The sequence below is a fragment of the Pseudopodoces humilis genome, chromosome 3 (assembly GCF_049639895.1).
Source record: "Pseudopodoces humilis isolate 2021_Gansu_Grassland_sample_001 chromosome 3, ASM4963989v1, whole genome shotgun sequence".
NCBI classification, from domain to species: Eukaryota; Metazoa; Chordata; class Aves; order Passeriformes; family Paridae; genus Pseudopodoces; species Pseudopodoces humilis.
Window position 1 is genome coordinate 14,864,347 of NC_142202.1, and position 19,997 is coordinate 14,884,343.

General features: G+C 41.0%; 1 protein-coding gene across 1 annotated transcript in view; it reads right to left on the bottom strand.

Annotated features, from left to right (window-relative positions):
* ALK (ALK receptor tyrosine kinase) overlaps positions 1-19,997 on the bottom strand; it is a 306,168-nt gene that overhangs the window by 64,503 nt on the left and 221,668 nt on the right. Inside the window, exons 6-8 of the mRNA XM_088052596.1 lie at positions 12,616-12,747; positions 5,107-5,238; positions 4,039-4,139 (exon numbers count right to left, since the gene is read on the bottom strand). Coding sequence (XP_087908722.1) covers positions 4,039-4,139; positions 5,107-5,238; positions 12,616-12,747 — 365 coding nt within the window. The remainder of the gene's footprint in view (positions 1-4,038; positions 4,140-5,106; positions 5,239-12,615; positions 12,748-19,997) is intronic.

Below are 19,997 nucleotides of genomic sequence, written 5' to 3' on the forward strand. Positions count from 1 at the left end.
CTACAGGTACCACAACATCCTTCAAGGCCTGAGGATGCAGACATCAGGGAACATCTCTAAAAAAAGGAAGGAAAAGCCAATCAGCACATGTGACTGCACCTGTACAGCAATAATGCTGGACTGAGGGAGATGGGATTGCTTTGTCTAGACAGGGGGGTCAAAACTGAGTCTCCAGCTTTCACACAAAGGTGAGTAATCCCTGGGCACCTGCAACACTTCTGTCAGCTCTCTGACTTCTTTGTGAAGTACTGAGAAGAAGGTAGCCATGATAGTTTGGAAACTGTGCCCACCTAGGGGCTATCAACTGTGGTAAAGCAATTAGTTTTGCCATGGTGGTGTCTGAGATGACAGCACTTCCCTTGGATTTAATTGCAATGTTGTTTCCTAGGTTCCCAAACACCAGTACAGCTTCTAATGACATGCATATGGATTTCTTCTTCAAAATGAGGAAATGCCTATCCATCCCATGCTCCTCTTTGCCCTGTCAGCCTTGCACATGCCAATTGATTCCCACTTAGAGGAGGGGAATCTCAGTGTGACAGAAGGGAAAGTAAAGCTGTGCTTTACTGCTCAAGCTCTAAAAATTCTGCCTTTAAATCAGGCCACTATTTGGCTTAATTCTTTGTACTTCATGTGCATTCCTATGCTCAATTACATCTGCTTTACTTCCAGTGAACTTTTATGTGTGGGTTAAAAGGTTTTCACTCTTGATTATTGTGACTGTTTGGTTCCAGAAGCATTTCCTGAGCTTTTTGTTGCATCTCCCCTCTCTGGCTACTTCAGGGTAACGAAGCATCACTTCACGGACTATGTGAACCACTTCCTGCACTCACCCAAGATTTAGTAGAAGTACCACAGCTTCCCTCTTCAATAAAGAGTGGGTTTTAAACACAGACTTAAAGGGGTCAATAAGCAAAGGGCTCTACTGAAAGTGCAACGTGAAAAAGATAACAAAGGCTGTCTGGACTGCAAACAAGAGAGATTCTTTGAAGCCAGGATACTCCAGCCAAGATTTAATAAAACAACAAAAGAAAAGAGAAAAACTAACTGAACCAAGAATAAAGCGCAGCATCACAAACGGACTACTCTGACCTGCCAAAAGCACTGAAGAACAAAGAAAATGAAAATATAAGGCTGCTCAAAACAAATAGGAGTGAAGTGCAATACAAAGCTGTACACAAAGTGCAAGGCACATTAGGGCCAATCCCAAAAGTGTGGGAAAGTACAGGCTATGTTTATTACAGTATCTCCTGTGTGCATTTTTATCTTTTTCCCATCTTTTGATGCATGTGGGGCAGTGCAGAGTAGGTGAGGCTGATGTTTCCTTTCCTGAGTTAACAAGGAGCCTCCCACAGGGCATGGAAAGGGCAGCACTGCATGCTCCTGGTGACTGAGCTCAGGCTGCAGCGAGCACAGAGATGAGTGTCACACCAGTCCCATGCTCAGTGACAGCTCATGTGCCAAGCTCATCCATGCTGTGGTGTCTCCAAGTGCTAACACCAACACCACTGCAAACAGCTGCCCGGAACTCAGCAGAGAAGGTCTTTGGACCAGGCTGGTCAGTCACCTCCTTTTCCAGTCTGCCACAGTGAAAGATTAAACGGCCAGGCTCAGGCAGGAAAAACAAGCTTAAAGCATTAGAAACTCATTGTGGCTAGCACCCATTGTGGACTGCTTGGCTGTTTCCTTATCAGCTTTGCATCCTGGTTTCATGGACATCCTGGCCAACCCCCAGAATCCTCCAGCCTGGTAAACAGCACTGTGTCAGGTAATATTCCTCATGCTGAGGCTGAAGTAATTAATTCCTATGAACACCTCAGGCTAAAAAGCAGGGTATCAGCTCCTGCTGTGGTGGGTATGATTGGTCTAACATGACTGGATAAAAGAAAATTAGGGGATAAGTGGAAAAAATAATAACTTGGTTGAACAGCAGGTGCCCCAGATCTTCCAGGTAGCAGGGGAGAAGAAAGGGGAGTCAAGCTGATCAAACCGAGGATGTTTGCTGACCTTCTTGTTGCTCTCAGGAAAGCAAGAAGATATCTAAAGGATCATAAGAGCTGGATCAAATACACGAGGAAGGGCAGATTTATGGCTGGATCTGATGGTGGAAGAATAAATGGGTCTAATTCACACACACACTTGCTGAGATTCCTTTGCCACATGAATTTTGAGTATTTTCTGTGGGATTTCAGCTGCCAGAGAATCTGTCCCAGTTGTGACATGCCAGGTAAAGCTGTCAGCAGTGACAGGTAAAAGAAAACTCATCTTTTAGTGCCTGAACTTGAGCCAGTTCAATCAAGAAGTGGTTGAAGGTGAATAAATACAGGACAGAATTATAGTATTTTCACAACCTCTTTTCTGACTATAATTTCACTATTAGGAGGTTTGTTGGCACCTGTTGGAGAAATAAGTGCATAGGGAGGCATATCTCCTTTCTCCTCTTCTGTTGTGTTGAGAAGTGGAATTAAATTATTCTGTGCACAGACAGATTGTTCCAGTAAAATAGAATTTGAAGCCACCAGGGACCCACTGAGAAGAGAAGCTTTTACACTATATGAAAAGGCAAGAGACAAAACCCTTGCCAAAACCCCTTCACTCTTTATTACCGACAGCTGCAACGCTGGATGCGTCCGGATGCCTTTTAAGTGCCAAGGGGAGTGACGGAGGTGGGATGGCATGTGAGCAGATGAAATACACAGCAGCCTCTCCCCCGAAGGCAAGTTTAATTATTTGCAGTGTTGTATACACAAGAAAAAAATACACAGATATTGGGAAATCATTCACTGTGATTCCTGTGTCAGGTGGATTATGAAAAACACTTGCTCTTGCTGGTCCATGGCAGAGCAAGGTCTTAAAATATTCAGAACCTGCATACGCCTTTGTCACAGATGGGAGGAAAAATAAGGTAGAATATATTTCAAAGAGAGAGAACATGAATATATCAAGAGAGCAAAACCAGAGGCGCTTTGCTGTATGAACAGAGATATCCAACAGAAGTGAAACAAACCAAACTTTAAGGAAAAGAAACACCTCCATCTGTGTAGTTTCATTCCTGAGAACTTTCCAGCACATCCCCTCTTGTTCTTTCTGCATTTTAAGATCACTGGAACAGATTCTTTTGTCTGTTCAGTGCTCAACCAACAAACAGCTGCACTTTGTTAGTATCAGTTTTCCTAAATCCCTCTGCTCCAGGATCCAGAAGCTAATGTGAGATTTCTGAGTGACCATGAAGATGTGAAATGCTTTAACTCACTAGGTGTGGTTCAAGGCCATAAGTCAGAAATAAATCTTACCAATGATTCTACAGTCTGTGAAGATACAGAATAAGAAGATGCAGACAGGTCACCATTCTGAAGGTGCACTTTAAGGGTTAAATACAACTGACTCAGAAATGAGGACCACGAGCAAGGTTGTTTGGCAAGCCTTGATGTACTTGCTTAAGCTGATGTCTTATGACTATCAATAGCTTTTCTGCTTGAATATGAACCTGGCTCCATGCTGGATTAATTTCTCTCTTCTGCTGCTAACTTCAGCACTCCCATGAAGGAGACCTGCACGAGGACTGGTAGGTTTGAAGTGCAGCAGCGTGAAGAGCTGCCAGCCCAAATCCCAGCTGTGCTAGAGAAAGCATGCACTGCCTTTTCTGAATGGCTATGGGGCAGTCCTGAAGCCTGTTCTGTCTTGGATGTTGCAAATATAATGCTTGTTCACGCAGTAAGATTCCTCCTCTCTGTGTTTATGTGAGGCTGGCTGCCCTTCTCTTACAGAATGCACACCTAATTATGAAGACTGTAACACATCATGTGATGCAATGAGGACAGGATATGATAGGTTTTTCAAAGCATATTTTGTGGCATTCAAGCAGATAACCATATTTTTCCCCTGCACAGTGGGCATAAATAGTTATATTTTAAAGAAAATAAAATCAGAGGTAGTGGTTGCCTTGCTACTGACCTAGTACCTATATTTGAAAACCTGAGTCAAACACACAGAAAGAGCTCTGTAAATTGTACAAGAAAAGAAAACATTATGACTTGCCTCACAGGGAGAGTTCCTTAAAGGAGCTGGAAATGCCGTGCTGGTCATGACAGTCTTTGCTACTGCTGGTGCCTTGCTGGTGTTAAGGAGGAGTGCACAACCTGGATGAAAGAGAAGGAAGAAGGTCAAACTGCAGCACTCACCTTTGTGTTTCAGGATTTGTGAAACCTGCCCCAAGCCTATGGTTAGCTCGCTCCTACCATGGCAGAATTCCAGGGAGCAGAAGGCTTTTTCCATCTTTTAGGGATGCAGCTTCACCTACCTAACTAACATACTCAGTAAGCACACTTAGGGAATCTGTGTACCTTACCCCACTGCTACCTTCTGTTGCTCCATGACTTCAAATCCATCCTCCTTGCAGGGGCAAATAATAAAGTGTATCTTTTATGAACAAAAAGTAACTTGGAAGAAAATAATTTATCTTGACCAAACCTAAACAAAAGTACAGCTATAACTCTTTGCTTCTTGAATAATTTGTTGTAAACAGGAGGAACAAGGGCAGTATTGGGTTTTCTCTCAAAAGAGAACTGAAAAAAACCAACTTCAACAGTTTGTATGAGAAGGATTAGAAATGACTAGCATTTAGGTAGGAGAACCAAGTACATAGTAGTTGTACATTAAAGTGCAACTCAAGGGATCATGAAGCAAAGAGAAGAAAAATTAGGATGTGAGCAGAGGAAAAAAGCAGCAGTACAGAGAAATGGAGAAAGTAAATAAGAAAATCAGAAAGCTAAAACCAGATCAGTATGGTAGAGGGTCAGGCAGATGAACATTTGGTATGAATGTTTTTAGAAGGGGTCAAGATCTGTATCAGGTGTCAGTGGTGGAGATTGAAGTACCACTTTGTACCCTCAAGACATAAAGGGAGCAGGACAGTCTATTGCTCAAAGCACTTAGAGTGGAAAAATTGCATTTGAGAGTAGAAAGTTGGGATTTGTTTCACTTGAGGCTGAATATGTAATTACACAGGAAAACTTGTCTCGTGTTTCATTCCCTCTCCTCACCACGTGTGCATCATTTTTGCACTCCGTTGTTTATGCTCTACACTTACTGTTTACTCTCACACACCTTCTATAGACGGGAAACGGTTGTGTTCTGGGCTGCCAATCCGCCATGGAGAAGGATGGGATGCAGAGGAGCCTGGCATCCAGCCACAATCCCCTTCTTCAAAGGAACAGTAAAAGCCAGAGGGAAGCTTTCCTGAAAGAGGGAAAGACACACAGACAGAAGAAGCTAGGTGAGCTGAGGAGGCAGCTCCTGGCCTCACACAGGAGCTGCAGTGACTATTTCAGCCGGGTTTTCCAAGGGCATGTGGGTACTCCCAGCTCCTCAGGGCTTTCGTGTGGAATCTGTTCATGACTGGCCAGGGGGAGGGAGGAGCAGGGGGAAACAACCCCCAGACTGTGGCTAAGTGACTCCCCACCCACCTTGACCTGAGTGAGAGGACACATCTTACTACACACCTTGGGGTCTCCTAAATACCTGGGCTCCCAGCTCTGCAGGTGTCAGCTCGCTCAAGGTTACATCTCAGAGATGACTTTCCTAGTCACTGCTTCTGCAGCCCCACAGAGGGAAATGTTGGAGAGGGAAAAATTCCCTACAAGATTCCCTGCCTTAAAGCCCGGGTTTCTACTCAGCCCAGCTCAGCAATGTGATCTCTCTGTGAGCACTGGTGTGGCCTCAGGTAAAGCACTGAATCCTTTTGTGCCTCAGTTTTTTCACCTGTGAGTTTCTTCCATGAGATGAATGGCTGAAAAGAGGATAGTTTATTTCAATCCATCCTTTGAGGCTTTGAAGCCTGCTCATTCTGTCACTAGCTTAGGATTTCAGTTTCCAGCTCCAAACAATAGAGCTCCATTAGCTTTTTACTTTGAAATTTGCCAGTTTTAAAGCAATAGTAGTCTCATTCAAAGAAGGCAATCTCATGCCTTCCATTTACTGCTCTACCTACAACTGCAAGTTCTTCTTACAAAGGGTGCAAAGTATTGTTCCTTTTGCTCCAAGAGAGGAGGATACATGAAATCTGTTTAAAATTGTAAGATAAAAATGAAATTTCATCTGCAAACACATATCCAGGATTTTTTTATTTTATTTTTACTTTTAGCTGCTTGATAAAATCGGAATAAAAATTACTTCGCTTACACACAGTAGGATAGACCACAACTTCTAAAGCAAGAGAATCTTCTGGTCAAGTGATACAAGTAATTCCATTAGTTCCTCTATGAGAAGAGGAGGCTCTTGAACATATATTTTGTTGTGAATATTAATTTCTTTCCCCCCTGAAATTATATATCTATAAAGTTTCTGTCAAACAATGAGGCACCAGTATTCAAGCTCCAGATCATTCAAAATGTTTAAGTACCAGCAGATCCCCCTGGCTGAGATTGCAGATCAATTAAATACCTGCTCACAGGGCCCCAGCTTTGGCTCACACACCTCAAAAGGCAATTGACTGTCATTGGCACAGGCATGTGGTCCTTGATGTACCCAGAGAAAACACAACCATGGAACACAACTGCATCATCTAGACCACAAACATTTGATTTTCTGGGACCCTGAATCACAACTCACTTGTCAGATGGAAAGGAAAAAATCCTCTGTCTCTAGGTTTTTAGTAGGGCTAGTTTTGGACCTGGAACCTGACATTGAGGCAAGAACCAAATTTTAGCGGTATTTTGTGCAAGCATCTAAACCTATAATGAAAAAATCAAAACATGTACTGAAGTTAGAGCTTTTTCAAGTTTTCCCTTTTAAAAATCTCTAAATTCATTCAGCCTGGTCTTTAAATGTGAAGCTGTTACTCAGAGAGTTACTTCCCTGTGTTTCACCCCTCTGCAGAACTTGATTATGTTTCATTGTGCAGCCTGAGGCCTGGATACAAAGAAAATGACAAATTATAACGTGCCCTGAATTCCCACTGAAACATCTTGGCTCAGTGTCCAACTGAATTCATGTCATGGCCATTTGCTATCTAGGATGATGTAAACAAGCCAGAGCAGCAGGAAGAGTCATCTAAGTAGCAATCCCTGCCTGAAGGCCAGGAAAAGCTCACTGTCGATGAACAAGTAAAGGCATAAATAAGAAGCTATTACTTTCACAGAATATTTCATTCCCTTTTCCCAAATTAATGTTTTATGAGTTTTCAGATGTCTCATGCCCTGGATGCATTTTCTTTGCTGCTCTTTCTTACCTTGAATATGTACAGCACCTGTGACTCCATGTGTTGGTACTCCACAGAGACCTCTTTGGCTACCACTTCTCTCCAACCTGCTCTTCTCCATTTCATGTGTTTGTGATTGAAACTCACATTAGCACAGACACTGCACTGATGAGGGGAAACTGGTCTGACTTTATAGGAAAATCAAGGAAATGAGGGGACACGGGTTACTTCTACTGAAGCCTGCCATTTTGGATATTAATACCATCAACAGGAACCTCAGAAGATTTAGGCCTTGGTAAGATTAAGATACAACTCGTGAGTAAAGATGGATAACAGAGTAGTCCAGTAAAACTGAAGCACTCTGAGAATATAAGAGTAATGTGAACAAGAATGCAAATGTTCTTTTATGTGGGTAAGGAAGTAGGGAAAAGCTGTCAGATGTTAAACTTGTTCTTAACCAAATATGTTCAAGCCTTCAGAATTAAATACCTTTGAAGAAAAACCTAAGTAAGTTCTTTTTCTTTAACTCAGTTTTTTCATCCATTAATAGCAAGAGAATTAGTAACTGATACAATTTATGAAGCAGATGGAGTCATCTCTTGCTTCCAAACTAGGTGTAAATCAGTCAGATAACTACAGTTTAAACTTCTGGGTGAAATTCCAAACTGGTATTATAAAGAACAAAAACGTTAAAGACTACTCTGTATGTATGGACCTTTATCAAGTTTAAGAGGAATTCTCAGAAGCCAAACAGTTCAGCTACTCAATTTAAAGAATCACATGAATCTTAAACATGAGTTTGTTTCAATGATTGCTTCTATGCTAGCAAAGCTGGCCAGCCAAATTCTACCAGAAATGAAGCATAAAAAGAGAAAATACTTTTCAACAGTCAGCAGAGTTATCCTTTAATGGCAGATGGCTTTGCTGAGCTCAAAACTGCCAGAGGTTAGAATTTGTTTCTGTAAGTACAGCTTTTGATAAAGAAAGAAGGAGAAGGATTAGTGTATGCAAGACAGGAACCTTAAGAGTGTAGCATGGCGTGGCAACAGTTTGCTGCTTCATCATTTTGCTTGCAGGAAGACTCTGCTGGGCTGTATATGGATAAAAACGAATCCCACAATTTCTTCACACATTTTTGCCTGGAAAGCAAGCTGGCCCCTATAGAACTGATTATCTGTGCTGTTTCGGCCACTCATCTGTGTTATCAGAAAATGAAACTTTATAGGTTCCTATTCTAGCTGCCTTTTGACTGATGTGTGCCTGCAGTCCTCCAGCCACGTAGCACAGCCTGAGGCCCTCCTTTCAGGAATCAGACTCTTGTCTTTCTAATCTCACCTGCTAAGGTGTTTAACATCCTTAAATATTCAATGAAGCAGAGTGAAATTTACCCTATAACCCAATGATTATGAGATTTATTTGAAAGATAAAGAGGACATTACTTCCTGTTCCAGCTAAAATTCATATAATATGGAAGTGCAACCTCATGAGAGACTTGGTTAACCATTTTCTCCTGAACTAGACCAGAATTCCAGACCACAAGCTTGGAAGCTCCTTATGGGAATAGAAAATATGGGTTCAAATTTGCAGAAAAAACAGTCCTGGTTTAATTGTGTCCTAAGTGAATCCTATAATTTCTGGGTCACTAAATAATAAATATACTACTGTCACCTCCATTATTTAAAATGTTACATTTTTAAAATATATCCATTACTTATCTAGCATGCTTGGTCTGATAAACCAATATTTTCCAAGAATGAATTGTTTTTTGTGAATTTGTCACAGAAAGTGTAATAGTTTTGGACTAGTCAGAATTATATGTATTCCTTCTCAGTAAAGTTTTAACTTTTGCCCTGACTTGCTGCCCTGCAATGAAAGATTATTGAACCAAAATCGTAGATACTGTTAACTAAAAAGAGAAGTACAAAACTGCTAAAACAAATTCAACCTTTCTGTAAAACAGAGCCCTGCCCATCTGTGTTAGTAAATAATTTGAGTTTTCATGTCTGTCTTGTACCACACAAAGTATGTAACATGTGATTACTACAATAAGAGAATGTATGTTGGGGTTCTCTACCCCATATGTTCTATCCATATGTTGAGTGATTTGGTAAACTACTTATATAGAATTTGCTGCTTAGCATTAATAGATAAGTTTGCTGATGCCTAAGGCACAAGCTGTGAACTTTCACCAGATACGCTGAACTTTCCACTCAGTCAAATATGAGAAAACCCTAGAGCTGGTTCAAGACAGAAGATAAGGAATTCATTAACAGAAGCTGCAACCTTAGAAATAAGAAACATCCTACCTAGAGGCAAGCAAGGTACACAATGAAGAATGGGAAGAGCTCCCAGAGCTTCATACAGGGGACAACTGGCTCAAACAGTCCCATGAAGGCTGGGAAATTTAGATTGTTTGACTATAATCAACTCTTTGTTCAAGGTCCCTCTTTGGAGGCACCCAGCTCCAGCTATTACACCATCTTAAAAAGTACTTTTATAGAGGAATCTGTCTTTCAATTTATGAGCTCAGCAGAAACCAAGAGTCAAAGCCTGCCATGATGGCTGGCACGTGTAGTTTTTGTACCTGGAAAGGCATGAATTTACTAGCTGAGCCACACCACCAGTGCTACCTGAAGTATTAATGTGTGCCTAAAAGTGTGCTCTGCAAAGTAATTTCTAGTGTGGCACTTCCATCAAGCTGGTGAATCCGTATGTCTGATCCCAGGTCAACACACACGCGCAGTTCGCATCTCATCCCACATCTGCCTCTTTGAAGCTGTCTTTTACTCCTGCAAGAAAATCTGATTATGACTCAAACAGCAACATGCTTTTCTCTAGGGGTCATCCCTCTCTGATTTTACAATTCCTACACAGACTAATTGGTTGCAAAGCAGAACAAGCACCATGACGTTTCATTGGCCATTAATAAGAAGTGTTAGCAAACAGCAGGCTGTAGAGAGATCTTTTCCAGCTGAGATAGGAACAAAATTAAAATTATTAGGGAAAAAAATTAAAATAATAAAAAAACCAATTAGTACTTGTAAAGCTAAAAGACTGTGAAAGGCAAAAACTCCAACACCTCCTTGAAGCTCAAAGAGAGAAGCCTTTGATAATGGCATTTTTAAAATCTCTCGCCTCACTTTTGAGCATAGCTCATCTTTTTCTGACAGCTCTTTTGTGTAAGCAGAACCATTTGGGAAACCCTTTTCTCTGGTTGATAAATCTGAATCACTTTTTACCACACTTGCACAAAGCAGATGAAAATATCCATGTTGCTCAGGAGTAAAATGACAACTAAAATGCTGAAAGATGACATATGTTTTGTGTTAGGCTGCCATGCAGATATATGTGACACCTCAAACATTAGATCACTTCTCTGTTTTGTGTAAGAAACCTTATGCCAACAATATTCAGCACTGTAAAGAAGGAAAAGCAGAAGGATCTGCCATAGAACTGAGCAGGCTTGTAGGTGGATAAGCAGGAATATCCACAGCCTGGGCTCTTGCTCAGGCAAGCCATGCTTTTTTATTACTTGAGTGGAAGACAGTGATTTTTGGACCTTTTGGCTGGAAGTAAGATCTCTCATTTCCAGTACCTATGGGTGAATGCAAGCCATTTGGTCTCCTTAAGCTGGGAGTCATGCTCTGCTAAACAGCTAGCTAAATATTTTCTGTTTTTTACATTTTCTCACTTACATTCTCAGTACATTCCTTTGCCAGCACAGCTGCAAGTGCCATATTGCCTTGTGAAAACAGCTACAGATGAATGGAGGGAGAAAAGACAACCAGACCAAGACTTGTGGGTAACATATTCCAGAGAGGCAATGGCTGCTTTTCCACTGGGCTCGCCATGGGGTACAGGGTGGCAGCAAGGGGCAAAAGTAGAGCCACCCTCCTGATACATGAATATGAAAAACAAACCTGCCACAAGTGCAACCAATATCTGAAACAGGCAAGCATGTTCCTCTAGGCCTGCCCAATCCCATGGTGGTATTTAGTTTGCATCCATGATCGGTACAGCTCCACCTTGTGAACTCTGCTCTTCCCCTGGCACAGACAGGATTACTCCCACAAGGCAGAGCCATTTATGGCACACAGGCACCAGAGTGTGTCTGAACATACCGTTGAGGGTAAATAATGTTTCTCTACTTCCAATGAAATGAAAATGCATTCAACCTTATTTAATTATAGAGTAGAACACAATAGAAATGCCATTATGAGGTTTTAGAGTTCTATTTTAAAGGTCTTAGATGGAAATAAGGTTTTAATGTTACTAATATGAAGCATTATTGGTTTTAAGAAGCTGCAAGTCCACAGTGCTGACATTGTTCCTGTGAATTTAACGTCCACTGAGTGTGTCATTAAAGAATATAATTTCAAATTGTAACAATGTCTAAAATGATGGAGAAGCATGTAATTTCAAGCTTTTAACTAGTTTCCTAGATGATCCCAGGTCAAACCAATGTTCTCCACACCAATAAAGTCTGCATTTTATTTCTTTATTAGCAAAAAAGAAGTGAAATCCGCTAGAAGGTGTATATCACTACTCGTGTTAAGTTCTTGCTAGAAACAGCAAACCTGTTTTTTACATATCACATCAACACAATTCTATTGTAACAGCCCACAGGCTATATCAGCTGTGGCACAAACACTTTGAATAATGAACTCTCAATATTTATTTTTCTTGATATATTTGCCCTGTAGACAACCATACAGCTGAAAACCCACCACTGCTACCTATTTGTAGGCTGGCACATGGGAGGATGCTGGAGGCAGAATGTACAGAGGTACAGAAAAAGTGATAAGGCACCCTCAGGATAGTTAAAGGAAGGTCCTAAGGTATCTGAGTTCCACAGCACATTTTTGAAAGTACTCAGGCACAACAAGTTCTGAGAAAACTTAGGCTGCTATCTATCTTCTGCTGTATGTTATTGGACTATTGACTCCTGAAGAGAGGGTAGAAAACCAGAGGAATTACAAAGACACAGGAGTTGGTCAAAGACAAGCTACTGGCTCTACTCATTTTTCATCTTAGAAGTTTTCTCTTTCCTCTCCCCCTCTGCCACATGCTGTACTGCATTTTGATTAAAGGCTCTAGCCAACTGCACATTTCATAATTCTGTAAGGCATCTAGCTATTCAGGCTATACTTCCTTTGCATTTTTGATCAGGACACTGGAAGTGATGAAGCACTGAGAGCATGTTAAGAAGCTGCTGCAGAACTGATGGAAGTGAGCCCAGAAATATCAAATGGTGCACTCCAGGCAGACACCCAGAGAAACAGCATCTGTTTTGGGGGACACAGATCTTTTGATAGCACCAAATGAATCTGTTAGTGCTAAAGTCTCAGACATTAAAGTCAAACCAATCAATTCTTGTGGAAAAGGAAGGTACAACCTGGGGGTTAGGATTTACTCACTGCACATATCTCCCTCATCTTCTCCCTCAGCGCAGTCCTGGATGAAGTCACACGCCTGCCCCAGCCTGATCACTGTTCCATTCCAGCAGCTGAAGGAACCCTCCAGAGCCATCTTTGAGAGAGAAGCAGATCCTAGAGAATAAGAAAAAAACAACAAAAACACTTCGGATAACCAAATTTCCTTCCTTTCAACCAACAGGTCATAGCATTGTACATAACACTGAAGGGATGAATACCTTGTAAAATCTCAATTCAATACTTACTTGCTAGTTGTTTTTCTGACCTATTTAATTTTGTCAAATGTCTAATGGTCCACCTAATACAGAATTTCAGTTCTCCAGGCCTTTCTGGTGCTATAATATGGAAGGCAGCCTTGACCCCTGGAGGGCTTAAATTCTGCAGCCTGCTCTGGTACTTCTCAAGAACAACACAATACACTTTAGGTTTTTAATTGTGTGTGAATTTATTGCTGCACTGACAGTCCTGAAGGCTGATATCCTCTCTGTCTAACTCAGGAGTAACAAGGCTACAGGACCTAGAAAGAGCACCAGCTTTCATCATGCTCTCCTGGCAACATGCATTACCTTTGCTTTGGGTGCATTGTGTTGTCATATTTTCTGTAGGAGAGAAAACAGTTCAATCTCTACTTGTAATTTTCTTTCTCTTCCATGCCTACTCCTGCTGCTGCATCCTGCTCTTCCTTGAGTCAGGGAGCCCACAGCAGACTACATCTACCAAGAGTCACCAGTTCATTTTATCTGTGCTAAGCAGCAAAAGACATCCAGCAATGTGCAAAAGAGATATCTATTATGAAATGGGGTCACCAAACATTACAATTAGAGGTCAGTATGATCCACTCAGAAATGATCCTGAGTACTTTTGCCTAAGAACCATCCTTTTCTGGAGGCACTTGATTCCCTTGACAGCTGAGAAGTCAGATATCAAGTAGCCTAACAGGTATAATTTTCCTTACTGTAGGAATTCTCTCATCCCAAGTCCTTTGTGATGATACTGAGGACAAGGCCTTCTTTTTTTAATTTTTTTCTTTTTTTTAAGAGGCCCATGCTCTAGATTAGATGCCTGAAGGAGGCAATTAGTTCAGTAATGTCCTGAAGTCAGTGTGAATGGAGGAGTCTAAGCTTGAAAAATGCCAGAGCTCCTTCCACAAAAATCTGAGTGTGGATGCAGTCCCCTGCTGTTCAGGACACCTTCCTGAATCTGCCAAGACATGCTTCCAGTCACTGCTGGAAGACAAGGCTGGAAGAATGAAGAGATGTGTGCTGTGAATTCCCCATTGCAGCAATAACTGCCCTGTCTTGTATTAAATGGGTAAATGCTCCAGATCAAACCAAAGCCTCTGGGCAGAGAGAGCCATTGTTTGCCTAACTCATCCATGCTCACTAAACAGTGCAGCTACATCATGTTCTCTGGTACTACAGGGAGTTGGAAATCACTGGCGATTCAATTAGATGTGCACTTGATATTTTTATTTATATTGCCTGCCAAAACTAAAAATTAATGAAGCATGTAGGAAAACAACCACTATTTCTCTTCCAGCTTATTTTATGGTGCAAATCATTCAGGAGTGCGGGGAATACATGCCAAACTTTATTAATAAAGGATGACAGATCCTGAAAAGGGTGCTCTGTGTTATTGTCAGGTCGATTTTTTTCTCTTCCTTAAAGCAATTCTGGCTTGCCACATATAGGCTGCACAACACCCTTGTATTCCAGTCCAGGTCAAGACATGACTACAGAGAAGAAGCTTTGAAGGAAAAATAGACCAAGTAACTCGTAGCTGGCTGCTGACATTTTCTGTGGGCTCCTTGGTGAGGGAGTTTAGGCAGTGAGATGGTATCGCTCTTGGCTTTGCTGAACTTCCTACAGAAAATGAACCCTCAGAGACAGCGCTGAGAGCCTTCCCTATGTGAGGTGAAAAGCTCTTCACATGGCACAAACCAGACACTTGGGGCTCAGGTCAGTGTGCAAATGGGCACCACAAAGCTGTAAGAAGGGACTCTGGTAACTCAGTAGGTGATCCCTTCTCCTAGGGGTGTGCAATTAGCCCGAACAGCACCCTGTTGTTGGAAGTACCACCTGAAGAAAAGTTAGGAGATATAGCCCCAGAGCACTTCCATGAGTTAGCAACATCATAACACTCTTAAGAGATCCTGAAGTTCTACTGAAATTCAGAGTACTCTTGTCTCTCTGAATTATCCCACAGATGGTTTTGAGCCCCATGTTCAGCACCAGCTTTCATGTCCCACTCAGTTTATCTGCCATCTTTTCAGCAATGTCCGTGTTTTACTTCAGCAGCTGCAGAGATACACAGAGATTCAGAGGAGTGGTTATTGTAGGCAATGGGGTTGCTCTGTTTACTCAATTCATTATAACTTTTTAAAGGCACTCACTTTTCCAAGCACACGACTGCATTAACACTAATTATAATGGAACCAAGGCATTCAAGAGAACCTACTTGTCTTCCCAGGTGTTTGTTGTTGCAGCCTAGGGGCACAAATCTCCTGAAGCCAGCTGACTGTAGTATTTGAAATATGTCAGTTGCAACTGGGAATCAGGCAATTCCAGGAGCTATTTCTCCAAAACAAAGCAGCAGATTTGCATGCTCATTCATCTCTTTGGAGACGGGGCTTGAATTAGCTCAGATTTGCATTAGAGCAATATATACGTGCTCCTTGTATAGGTTAGAGAACACAAATAGCAAAGCTGCAGCCCAGGGAACGGCTGGGCTCTGTTACAGTGCATGATTTATTCCCATCTTGTTTGCTTGCTTACTGTGAGCACAAAGGCAAAATGAATTGGAGAAAGAAGATGATTAACTAGTAAAACAAACAGATAACCAAAAAAAGCCCAAATACAAATAATCCTTTTAATGGGCCACTTAATGCAGATGTTTGCATCCAAGCTCAAGGAAACTCAAATTTTAATTAAAATACTTTGCAAGAAAAACAGACGTTTGATCTTTTCAGTTCCCAGACTCAATTACTCCTGGCAAAGTGAACCAGAATGACCTGGATCGCTGAGTGAAGTGGCCTCCACTCACACACAGAAAATACCTTAGGAAAGGAAAATGAATGGTATCAAATAAGTATCAGAGTAAAATTTGTGGGAGACATCCGTTATATTTACAGCAGTGTTTATGTAGCCAGTGGCATCCATAAATTACAGCAGTAATTAAGCTGTACCACGGCTGGCTTGGAGGCTTATAAATCATTATTTAAACAGGAGCACTAAATAAATGGCATTTCAGGCTCTAAATTGAAAGTAGAAACAACTCCTTGGGGAACTAGTGCCGACTTGGTACCTCACAGGTTCTGCTTCTCAACACAATGCAGTCCTGGCAGTGTTCAAATCCAGTACCAGACCCTGGACACAAATGACAGCCTGGGATCTTTACAGCCCATGCTTTTGGACCTGGTTTCCATAGATCAGGATGGAAAGAGGAAAATCATGTGGCTTAGCTTATGCAGGATCAGCAACTTACTGCTCGCACTGTGGGACCCAAGGGGATGTATTTCAATTCTCAACAGATTTTCTCTGACTTGGGTTTCCTCTTCACTCGTTCCCTGTCCCCTGACCAGCAGACAAATCACAGTGTGCTGGCAAGCTCTGGCAAGTCTGTCTCTGAGGAATCCTGGCCAGAAAGATCGTGGTGTTTGAGCACTGCAAGATGGGAAACTTCACCTTCCTGCTACCACACTTGGTCAGGTGGGATGGAAGAAATTCTTGGAGGCATCTACAAAAATATCTCTTATCTGGCAAACTGGCTACACTGTTAATTATCATGCAGGGTTTAATGAAGCTGAACATAATTATACCTTCACATGCTACATTCAACTTCTTAGACCATAATTTTTAATTCTACCAAAAGCTTTTGGGACAAACACAGTCAGGTGAAGCACTCCTGCTGAGCACATATTAAAACAGAAGAGCTTAATAAGACAGTGCTTGGTTGCTATTTAAAAATTGTCTCATTTGTACTCTGCAAAAAATTCCAAAGATCTGGGATAAATGTACAGCCTTGTCACATTTTACCAGCAAGCAGCTTCTCTCTGGGCTGTCCTTGATGACACTGTACAGAGCTGAGTTTATTTCAGTGGTTCTCAAGGCAAGACCCTATATGCCCACAATGTGAAAAATGTCCATTTTTAATTGCATACGTGTAGCAAAAAATACCTACCAATGGAAGTCCACCGTGTTTATCTAACCATATGTGTTATCTCTCAAAACAGAGAGTTTCTTACTATTTGATTTTATCTCTTAAAAGATGTTTTCCAATGGGTTAGTGCTGCAGCGTACTATCCCTCCACTGAATGTCACTAAAAATCTGGGATTGTATAAACTTGTTGATGATGTGTCACAAGTATTTGTCATTAACTTCTCAGTTTCACCTGCCCCTCCTTTGGCTTGAGTCCAAAGCTTTGACTCAGATATTTACAAAAACTGCATGGGGGAGTGAAAGGTTGTGTGAAAACAGAAAATTTGCTGTCTAGCTATAAAAGAATAGTGAGAATTTGGGGGAGTTTCTGATTATTGATTTTTCCATGACTTGCCATTTCTGATGGCTCCGTATTTCCTCGTTCTTTATCTCCAGTCCTCCAGCAGCACAGACATTTAAAGGCTGCTGGCTCCCTTTGTGCTGAGGATAGCCATATTCCAGGACAAAGTAAATTTGCTATTGATACAAGTCACTAAAACTCACACTTTCACCATTAGAGAACTTGGAAGGTATGAAATAAAGAAGGAAAGAAAGTGAGAGAAATGAAAGGTGAGTTCATATTTGAGGGGAGTGAAGCCATGCTTAGCAAATGGCCATTGAACTCCACATGATACAGGGCAGATCACATAAATCACAACTTTCACAGCAAGCTACACTGCTCTCATTTTCCAGCCACCCACCCCAGGACACCTGTATCCAGACCAGCAAGGAACCCAAGTAGTTGCAGCTGCAAATGAGACCAGTGAGAGAAATACTTGGAAAACACATTGTCTTCAAAAAATGCTTTGAAGGAAAGGCTGGATTCCATGTTTCTAACCAGGCAGTCAAAATTGGTCAACACTTCATAATTTCTGACTTTAATATTTGTAACAGCATTGTTATTGTTACTGTCATTGCCTAAGGTTGCAAGTGAAGCTGCATTTGTAAGAGGAAGTGTTCTCTTTTTTATTAGACTGCCTGCTACAGGCAGAAAAAAAAGCCCATGTTTGTAGTAAATGCCTGAAAGTTCACCCATTTTTCCAGTTACATAAACTGCCTTTTATCTTCTCACTTCACTTCCTAAACATAAATGGGAATAAAGTCATCACAAGAGCTCTGTGATGTTCATTTCATTAACATTTGTTGGAACTAAGATGCTATGATAACAGGCATAAAAAACCTGTAAGGAAATTATTTACTCTGTCTTCACAGTGCAGCTTGAATAATTTACAGTATAAAATGAACACACCTTTGATGAAGGCAGGACAGAGGGCAGCAAATAACTTCCCACTGAGAGAGCACCCCCTGCCCTGCACACTAAGGGTGCAGCATTCCCACAGTTAGCTACAACAAGAAGAGAAAACTTGCTCATTAGAGCAATGTAGAGACAGAATTTTCATCTCAAAGACAATGTCAGCATTTCAAAATGTATCTAACCAGAAAATAAAAAGGCCCAAAATTCTCGCAGAACAAAAAATTAAAAAAATTCTAGGTTAGAAAACTGACTTTAGAGGTTCTAACACATGAATAATACTGTCATAAACCTCAGAAATTTGAAAACACTTGAATTAGGACAAAAATAAAATGTTGGGCAGGAAACTCAAGAGTAAGAGGGAACTTATGTTTTGGAAGGCACTCATGCCAATAATTCAGCCAGCTCAGTTCTAATGTGCTTTCCCTCTCTGCTGCTTCAGAGTCAGGATGCTGTGTTCAGTATACAAATTTTAAACATCTGCTCCTTCAGCATTGCCTACTGCCAGCAGGATTGCTTACACAGAAGAGAGCTCTCAGCACACCTGAGGAGCTATCACTTGCTCACTGCCACATTTCAGTACCAAGAATCCTCTCCAGAATTGTGCAGCATTCAGACTATCCAGACCCTCTGTGTTCTCTTAGAAATGTTTTTGACCAGGTCTAGTTGGTTTTCCTACCTTTTGACTGAATAACTTCCCAACAGTAGTGCTGGTTGCAACTTCCCTGAATTTACAGAGAAAAATAGCTTCCTTAAAAAACTGTAATGAAATAAGAATGTGGAAAGAGAAAGTTAGATGGATTTCACACTTTCTCAATTTTCAATTAGGAAAGTTGGCTGAGCGTCTTCATTGTTCCTGAGACAACAAAAAATCATTGAGTGCAGTAAATGACATGATAATGTTTTCCCCTATTAATCTTGCACAAAGTCTAGCTGCTTCTTTGTTTCTTTTTTTTTTTTTTTTTTTGTTAGGGCTCATGGTAACACACATTATTTACTAGTCAATAGCAGCTCCAACTGCACATCCAAAAAATAACAGTAAACAAGTAAACAGCAGCAGTGAACTTTATAATGAAAGTGTGATTTTCCATCATACAGTGATACCTATGTATTCTGTGGTATCTACTAAATTGAAAAGGGCAAAAAGAGATGGAAAGTACTTATTATATGAAATGCTGTGCATACATAGTCATTGGACCTTTTTAAAATTTCTTCTAACACAGAAGATCTTTAAGGCTTTCATCCATAAACGTGAACATTCTGACTTAGAATAATCCAGTGGGATAGAGTAATTTTATTAAAATTCCAAATCTCATTTCTCCTGGTTGCTTTTCATTGTCTTGTTTCAATATCAGGTTGCATTTACGGTTTGTTTCCCTTTTCTCTTGGGTACAATTGCATCTTTCTAGGTACCATTGCATCTTTGTGAGATTAAAAAAACACAGAAACCCCTCTCTGCTAGGTTTCATATTTCTCCTAAAACAAGTGAATACTCTGTATTTGTAACAGTAAGGAACTGGTTAAAAGAAAAAAAAAAAAACCCAACAAAAAACCTCCACAGAAACAAAAGTCAAAAAACTCTTCTCTGTGACTTCCTGTGAATTCTTCGAAATTCATACCTTGTAGAGGGAAAATAAAAATGTCCAACTCCTATTATTACCTTTGCTATTCCCATCAGATTTTTCTGTGTCTGAATGGGCTTGGAGACCAGCTCTTATCAGGGAGCAATCTTTTCCATGGGAAACACCAGCAGACTGATGGCTGGCTAGCTGAAGGATGAATGCTGCCTGCTGCATGCGGCGGGCGCTGACACAATCATGAGGTGGTTAAGATCTCTAAGCTTATTTACAGGCAACAGGAGCAGATTTAGCACAGGTCCTACCTCAGCATCAGACACAGAACTGAATGTGAAATA